General features: G+C 42.6%; 1 protein-coding gene across 7 annotated transcripts in view; it reads right to left on the minus strand.

The window, feature by feature from the left end:
* The window catches only part of CYSLTR2 (cysteinyl leukotriene receptor 2), an 85,100-nt gene extending 83,199 nt beyond the window's left edge, over window positions 1-1,901 (minus strand). For 5 of the 7 annotated variants that reach the window (XR_006196503.1, XM_042914828.1, XM_042914745.1 and 2 more), the window contains exons 1-2: window positions 1,516-1,829; window positions 973-1,127 (exon numbers count right to left, since the gene is read on the minus strand). Coding sequence is in view for 2 of the 7 variants with exons in the window: in XM_042915742.1 (XP_042771676.1) it covers window positions 973-1,127; window positions 1,516-1,536 (176 nt within the window). In the remaining 5 variants the exon portion in view is untranslated. The other 2 variants (XM_042914916.1, XM_042915004.1) reach the window with 2 other exon arrangements.
* Between the last annotated feature and the right edge of the window lie 7,305 nt (window positions 1,902-9,206).

The following is a 9,206-nucleotide window of genomic DNA, read 5'->3' on the forward strand; positions in this document are numbered from 1 at the left end:
AAACCAAGGGTGACCTCAGTAGGCATGGCGTTGATTTCCTTCCCACCACTGCCCTTGAGATGTGGTAACTGAATGAACATCCACACCAGGACCATCCACTCAAACAAGCAGATCAGGGAGGGAAACTTCCTCACTTTAGTCAGCAAGTCAGCTGTTGGGTTACCTCCTGTCACATCTGGTCAGAGGACAGGGTCATCCATTCAGTGGATCAGGCTGTGTTCTCACAGCATGGTGTGGTTGGGCTTATATCTCATGGCTCACCCAGAAGTATGGATTTGATTCTTAAGCGATAACCCCAGAGCCTGTGCGAGACCAAGGAAGCCACCCATTTAGGGTCATTGGACATTGGATTAAGCCAAACCATTGAAGAGCTGCCTTTGTGCACTACATATTATCCTGGCCTCTCTTAAAAGCTATTTCATATACTGCCACTTTTTGTATCAAGGGATGTTATATCAGCCACATGACAATTTCTGTGATAACCACCGTACAGATGCTTTTGAGGATGTGGCCAAATGCACCTGACAGCACTGATTCTCCTTCTCAACCTCATAGGAGAAATGTTTCTCAGTTTAAAGAACCAGAAAAATGTATATTTCTCCTAAGTGTTAACATGTGATTCTCCTCAGCATTGTGAATCTTGTAGCTTGTAGAATTCCCCTCTTTGCTTTGGATGCTGGGAAACTCAAAGACATATTTTGCCTATTCCCAACAACTTGTACAGCACCTTGTAGCATACATTTTCTGTACATGCTTTGCACTTGTGTTCATCTTATTTCCCTTCCCTTGTTTTCCTTTTGCCCTAACTGCTTCATCTCTAAGTTGTTGCTTATCACATGAGATGTATTCTAAAGGTTTCCTATATTAGAGCAGATAACTGCAGTAAAAAAAAAAAAAAAAAAAAAAAAAAAAAAAAAAAAAGACTCTAAATGACTGCAGTGACTGCAGTGAAAAAGGTTGACTTCTGCTTACCTGAAGTCTAATGTGGATGTTACTTGATGATTCCCTGCCAAGTGAGGGACACAGGAATATACGTTCTTTAGCTTTGCTGTCTTTAGCATGTAGCCCTGCAGTGACTGCCAGAGGTAGAAAGATGGGAAGCACGTCAGGCCCTTCACTCCTTCAGCCTGGAAATGACACACACCATTACCTCTAACATTCCATTGGCCAGAATTAGTCACTCAGACATAAAGCACTGGGAAATATTGTTCCCAATTGGGCAGCCACTTCCCCAAAACAACAGTAGATGGGAGGGAACACAAATCCTTGGTGGTCAGCTACTGTTTCTGCCACACTCTCTAAATTCCCTCTGGAAACAAGAAAATTAAACAAACTCAATAGACTTTAGAGAAAAAGGAAATCTCTCTTCTTGCCAAAGAACAGGATTATCAATTAAGAAATGACCAAAACTGGGAAGATCTATGGTGGGACTGACTCTGTGCTGGGTATTAGAGGTGGCACAAAGCATGAGTTATAGTTCTTGCCTTCAAGTTGATTATAGGGTTTCACACACACCTTCCACACTTCTGCTTCCATGGTTGGAGATGTGGCAGTTCTCAAAACCAGTCTGTAGTGGAGACATCATTCTATAAGGTCTCTCCCCTGCCCTCACTGAACTCTGTAAAGAAAAGGGTCAGATGCAGCAAGGAGCTGGCTCTGCCTGTGGAATAAAAGCAAGCCCTTCGGTAGCCACCTTTGAGGTGGCCAGTGGAAAGTAAGGAGGCAGGGAGTCTTCATTTCATTTCTAGTCTTCACTCTGAGATGACCTTGGTTAAGGGTTTAATTTCCTCCTGCCTGGATTCCTAGTTTGCAAATTAGAGGTAATGATATTTGCCTACCTTGCCTTCAGGATTAATTAGTGGTTGTGTTGCACTTTGAGCCTGCAGATGAAAGGCTTTTATGTGATCATAGTACATCATCATCATCACCATCATCATCATCATCATCATGACCATTGTCATCATCGCCATCATTACCTTGTGTCCTAAAGATAAAATGATGGACTTCCCACTCAAAGTTTCCAAGACACTTGACCTTTCTAACTTTTCTAACCTCTTCTTCTATGCTTTTTAAAGGATTAATCCACTTTCCTCTTCTTCTTGGCCATGTTGCCAGGGACTGAGAAAGTGGGAACTAATCATACCTTCTTAGAGACCCATGTTTCACACACTCTAACGTGACAGTGCCTTTCTCCCAACAATCAAGCCTAGACATTTCAACTATACTCCAAATCCAGAATATAAGAGATCCATCAGAAACAGAAGGAAGGGAAAATTTTTAAGGAAACTGTTTTAAAAATCTCAGAACTCCTTAAAAAGTAATTTTTCCTCCCAGAACGTCTCACTAAGTAAATTGACCTTTTCTCCTTGCTAGATTACATTATAAAGAAGAGAGCTATTTCCTTTCAAGTCAGTACTCTGGGCTGATCCCATATCCTCTAGAGCTTCTCAGTCTCTAAACTCAACAGCAGTTCAAATTCTGACTCAAAAACTGGAACCTTTTCCTGGGGAGATTGGAGGACTTTTGGTGACATTCTGCTTTTGAAAGTGGGGGTAGGACCAGAAGTAGTGTGGGCTGTGAAGTGATAAAAGCAGAACCAAGCAGGTACGTTCAGTTTCCCTGCTATGTAGATTTAGTGTTCTGGATCTAAGACCAAGGATGGTGAAATCAAGTGGGGACTTTACTAAGCACTTCTAGTCCCCAGGACGAGTTTAGCTGAAGTCTTGTTACTTGTGGGAAACCATTAAAATCAAATTGTTTCCCAAGCTGGTGGAAGCCTCTTCACTTTTTGATGCAGGTGCCACTTCATTTCACATTAGTGTTGAAATGTGAAAGCTGGTCAGGATTGGAGGAGCTGGAATGACTCAGTTACTCCTATGATCCCAGCCCCAACTTGTCTTCAGCGAACAATGGCAAGTTGCACAAGGGGATTGAGGTTTTGATTTCGAGTTTGTGACTCACATGCTTTGTCGGGCAATAATGATAATAACCAACATGTTTACAGCTCTTCCTGTGTGCTAAATATTGTTCCAGTCCCTTTCTATGATATAAGTCATTAATTCTCAACGGACCTTAAGGAAGCAATTTCTTTTATAACCTCCACTTTAGAGACAAGGAAACTGTGACAGGAAAGGTTTAAATGTCTTATGCAAGGTATCATGGCCAGTCAGAGGCAAAGGTAGGATTTGAACACATCACTGTAAAGAAACAAATCTCAGGAGGGCAGAGAGTTTTGTCTCTTTAGTCCTCTGATATGTCCCAAGAGCCTAGAATTATTCTTGGCATAAAATAGAGTTCTATAAAACAATATTAGGTGTTTCAGAAAGAAAAGGCAGACTAAGTGGAAAGGATGAGTTTATCAAGGAAATAATACAAGAATATTTTCCAGAACTGAAATATCTCCAGATACAGAAAAATGAAAGAGAAATGGCTCAGCAAGACATGCCATTGTAGAGGTTCAGAATACCAGCAATAAGGAAAAGATCTTGAAAGTTTACAGAGAGAACTAAGAAAGAATGGCCTTGGATTTCTCAACAACACCAGAAGCTAGAAGATAATGGTAAAATGTCTTCGGAATTCTCAGGGAAACTTTTTCCAACCTAGAATTCTGTGTCTTGCTAAACTATCAATCAAATATGGAGGTGAATAAAGTCATTTTCAGGCACCCAAGGCTTTAAGATTTCCCTCCACCAATTCTTTCTCAGGAAGTTCCTGAAGGATATGCTCTAAGTAAGAGATTAAAGCATGAAACAGGAAGACACAGGGGCTCCGACACAGAGTGTGGGCAGAGGGGAGTACAGGGTGGTAGTGAAGGGAGGTGTGGCATCACAGATCAGCAGCAGACCCAGTCAGCAACCAGTCCAGATTGGAGCAAGAGGACAGAGAGGTCTCCACTCAAAAAGAAAAAAAAAATGTGTACATATTGTCATAATAATGTAAACACCAAATATTGGTTTATCCCCAATTTAAGAAATGTCCATATTGGAAGGTAGAGAGTGGAGGGGAAGATGGAAGAGAACTATAGTCTCTTGTTCTAGAATAAAAAGTCAACAGACGATGCTTACAATTAAAAAAATTAATAAATTGCGATATAAAGCATATGGTGAGAATATGGAGGTAAATGCCTGGAAAAAAAAGAATCAGGAGTTTCCCATAGGGAGAAGGCCTCAGGGTGGGGATTGGGAGCAGAAATCTGCTGGTCCTTATTAGAAACCTCGTGTGCTACTTGCCTTTTGAAGCTAGCACGTATATAATTTTGCATAAATACAAACTCGGAGTAACAAGGGAAGAAGGGGAAGGAGGAAGGAGGGGGGTGATAGTAACCCTGGAGGCATGCAAGTAGGTCCTTGTGGGGCTGCCTGTCTGCTGTGTTGGGGACGTCAAGGCCATGGGCAGGTGGCCCACCCCAAATCCCTCTCTTTCCCAACAAGACACAGAGCCCAGGCTGTGTCTGGGGTAGCTGAGTAAGGTCATTTTGGTGCATCAGCAATATCATTTTCGGTCTCCGTTTCTGTGCTCTCTGCATCTCTGGTTTTGAATCCTTGCAGGTTTGGAAAATGCTTTAAATCATACCTTAGCACCAGGGGCAGATCCAGATTTTATGGGACCGAAAACTTAAATGATTTGGGGGACCTTTTCTAAGAAAAGCAGTGCAAAAGGATGCATCCAAAATTAGGTATGAAAGTGAATATTTATTTAGAATGAGAAAATGTATCATAATAAATTACAAAATTTTAAAAGCTGTTAAATACCAAAATTCTAAAAATCCAGAGAAGCGACAAAATGTTTTACTAATTAACTACCTGAAGCATCTCTATGCTTTTTTCCTATATTGTTTTGGAGGTATAATCTTTGATTACCTCTCAATATGACAAACTTTTGTCATATTTTCTATAGAGAGAATAGAAATATGATTCAGTTTTCCCTCTAGCAGGGTTGATTAAAATCTATTTTCCACAATTGATTGTGTAGAAAAATTTCTCTGTTTTCCAACTCATTATTGGTAAGTCATGTACATTTTTAAGATTGTTGTCCTAAATTTTGAAACTTCTCTCTCTTTTTTTAAAAATTATGCACTGCTACAGACACCTTGCTTTTGTAGTATTGCTTCAGACTTGTTGACTGCAAACTCAGGAATTTTGATAAATGTTGTTGCGTGTAATTTCTGTCAAAAAAAATTGAGAAAAGAAATCTCAGGTGTAATTGTCTATACTGCATTTTCAAGGGTATGCCTGAAAGGAAAGAGCTTGCATTTTGACTCTGCTTCTTTGGGAACTGAATCTTCCATTGAGTGCTGATTGGCAGAATGTTCCACAGACTGCCTTCTGGCTCCAAAGGTTTCAAACCTTGTTTCTCTTCCACTCACCTCGTACTTCCAGTGCCACATGCCATCCATGTCATGAAATGACCTCTGTTCCCTGCATCTTCCTGTCATGACTCCCAGTGAGCAGGCAATAGGAGTGTTCCTAACAATAGCTTAAGTGCATGCATCAAGTATATCCCACTGAGCCCAGACTAAATGCATCTCCAATTCAACTTCCCCCCAAATGCCCATGGAAACCCACAAGGCCCCTAACAGATGGGGAAGCATGCTGGAAGGGAAATCAGAGTAGAAGTAACAGGATCTTCAGTGATTGTGGTTAAAATACGTCTTGCAAATTTTATAAAAAACCATATGACCATGAGAACATAGGCCTAGAGCTCAGAAGGGCCAATGCAAGTGAGGCACCCTGCAGCTTAACTGCATTCCTTCTGACTGGCACTCAGGCAGGAAATTGTGCTCCAGTCCTTCTGCCCTGACATGCCATGTGAGGACCTCTGCCCAGAGCTGGAGGGGAGAAAGCAGCCAAGGGAGGGAGAGGGGGTGGAGGGGGAGGGCTGGCACCTGTCTCCCCAGAGCCACCTTAGTTAGCTATGTGGCTTAAGGAGTGTGAGCAAAGGGCAAGGGAAGGAGCATTTCCCAGGAAGTGCTTTCTCTGCCAACTGACAAGGGAGGGGTGTGGACTCTGGTATTTATTGAAGGGAGGCAGGAAAGAAAGGAAAACCAGTCCAACTCTTCTGGGCCCCAGCACTTACTAGTAGGCACCAGAGAAGGTCTCTGCTTTATTGAAATCTTTTTATCACCTCACTAGGATAATTGATTTCTTACCATTTTTTTCCAAAAACAGTCATCTCTCCTTTATCTGCATGTATTTATGCATTCTGTAGATTATAACTATAATGGCCTGCCACAAATTGTCTCTCCCATCATCAGTTATATTTGCAAAAGAAGTAAAGATTGATATTGCTGGTATACCAAGCAAAATATAATGAGAAAGATGATTTAAGGCAGAAAGATAACAATACGTTCCATAGCCAACACAAATTATTCTTGAAAGTCTGTTTACTGTTACTTAAAAGCAAACATTTTTAGGGGCCCATCTTGTGCCTTTCATATTATATCCTTTAATTCTCACAATAATCCTGAAAGGAGGTATGATTATTCCTAATTCACAGCTAAGGACATGAACCCATAGTGGAGAAATAATCCAAGGAGAGGAATTGGGGCCTGTCCAAGACAATATGCTAACAAGGGTTTTCAAGTCATGTTTTTTTTCACCACCCCACACTGATAACTGAAAACCACCCATGGAATCAATCTCCCCAGATGGCCAGAGTCCTCCCCACTAAAGGCCTTGGTGTCCAGAATTGTCACACTTGGGCGTCTGGACACTTACGAGTGCAAAGAACCTTGCACAATATCTTCCTTGTACTTTACAGGGCTCCTCAGCGCTTGCTGAGTGCTCCAGAGAACTAGTCAACATATTTTATTATTTTCCAGATTCGCCATTACCTTTAGAGGAAAATCCTAGAGCTAAGAAAAAATGCAGAAAAAATTATTCTATAAGTACTTTAAAATTCCATTTTCAAACTGTACATTAGGAAGCACTGAAGGTTAATCGTGCTAAGTCGGATGAGTAAAAAAAATTTTTGTTTTTTCATTTTTGGGGCCTTTGCAAACATATGGAGGCATATTTACACACTATACCCCGAGGAAACAGCCAGCCAAACATTTGCTTCCTCTAGGTTCACGTATCTGAAATGAAAGCTGATATTTCTTGGTTGCGTGCTTAGTTTCAAAATGAAACCAGAACATTCCTAGCCTTCAGGCAGCTCTGGTAGCCACAGACAGCTGGAAATTCTGCAATCACAATAAAGTAGGTTAGGGAGAATCTCCCAGCAGCTCCCATACAACATGGGGTATTAATGTGTGTGTGTGTGTGTGTGTGTGTGTGTGTGTGTGTGTATTCATTTGTCAAAACTTTAGAGATGTTTCTAAAATAATAAGCATACTACCTCTTTTTCCCCTTAAAAAAAAGTACATAAAATGTATGGCAAGGAATAGACACTGTTGCTTTTTCTCCAAGCATACATATTTTAGTGTCTGTTGGAAGAATGTCCTTGAACTGTGTTGTCCCATAAAAGAGCAGAGGTAATCATAATGCTAGACCCATACCTGCAAGTTTTGAATGACTTTTCAAATGACAATAATGGTCACATTTGGGTAACATTTTTCCTAAGGGGAGCCTATAGCATTAGACCTTTCCCTCCAAGACCCTAAATCTCATTCTCTACAGAGTTGTGAGGCATCTGCTCCGGTCTCCATCTTTTAAAAAATTTTTTTTAATGTTTCTTTGTTTTTGACAGAGAGGGAGAGACAGAGCATGAGTGGGAGAAGGGCAGAGAGAGAGGGAGACACAGAATCCGAAGCAGGCTCCAGGCTCTGAGCTGTCAGCCCAGAGCCCGACACAGGGCTCGAACTCACAGACTGTGAGATCATGACCCGAGCCAAAGTCAGACACTCAACCAACTGAGCCACCCAGGGGCCCCGTGTCTCCATCTTTTTAATCTCCCTCTCTCCCTCCCTAGTGTCCCCTCATCTCACTAGATGCCCAAGGCTCTCTGGTGGCTCTGGATTGCTCAGATCCCCCAAAGCAGGGCACAGGGCCATCTACAGCCTTTCTACTCGAAGCCCAGCACCTCGGAGCTGGTTAGAAATGCAGGATCCCAGATCCCAGCCCAGACCTTCTGAATCCGAGCCCATATCCTAGCAAGATTCCTGGTGACTTGTGGGCACATTTACATTTGTAAGGTATTGGTCTACACATTCTTATGGGGTACCGTTGAGCTTGGTCACCAACTTGCATGTGACCTGGAGCAGATGAGGACACCTCTCTGGGCCTCAGTTTCCTTGTTTGTGAAATGAAGACATAAAGCCATCTCCAGATCACACTGCGATAGAGAGAGCTGGCTCCAGTCAGGCCATCAGCTCGCCTCTGAGTCAAATGAGTCAACCTCTGTCAGCCTCATCTGCAAACTAGCAGTATTAAGCACTCATCAGATACAGCTGCTATGGAGGTGCAATGAGAGCACCTGTATTAGTGCCCTCCTGCTGCTGCAACAAATGACCCTAAGTTCAGTGGTTTAAAGCAACATTCATTTTCTGTGTTACTGTTCTGGAGGTCAGAAGTGTGAAATAGGTTTCACTGGGCTAAAGTCGAGGTGTCAGCAAGGCCAGGAGGCTCTAGACAAGAATCTAGACATCTGTTCCCTTGCTTTTCCAGCTTCTAGAAGCTGCCCGCATTCCTTGTTCCTTCCTCAAAACAGCAACAGCAATTGGAGCCCTCCTGTCATATCACTCCAACCTCTGCTCTGTCCTCACATCTTCTCTGACACTGACTCCTGCCTTCCTGCTTATAAACAACCCCTGTGATCACACTGGGCCCACCAGATAATCCAGCGTAATCCCTCCACCTCACAGTCAGCTGCTTATGACCTCAACTCCATCTGCAACCTTAATTCCTCCGTTGCCATCCACTATAACATGGTCACAGGCTCCAGGGATTGGGACACAGATGTCTTGGCGGGGGAGGCAGTTATTCTGCCCACTACATGGCATAAGGGGTTATTACTGCGCCTGGCAAGTAATCAGCACCCAGTAAATATTTGCCGTTTTTATGGTAGTCTGTGATTCTGAAGACAGCCCGCCTTACTCTGTAGGAGCAGAGCAGTGAGCTGGCTGTATTTTTGTGATGAAATGCCCAAGACATGTTCTCCAGAAGTATCATTTAGTTTTGGCTTGACCTACCCTCTACAACCAGTGGCTGGACACACACACACCACCCCCCCCCCCCCCCTTATTAGGAAGCTCCCTCACTCCTGGCAAG

Source organism: Panthera leo, chromosome A1, assembly GCF_018350215.1.
Source record: "Panthera leo isolate Ple1 chromosome A1, P.leo_Ple1_pat1.1, whole genome shotgun sequence".
Taxonomy (NCBI): domain Eukaryota; kingdom Metazoa; phylum Chordata; class Mammalia; order Carnivora; family Felidae; genus Panthera; species Panthera leo.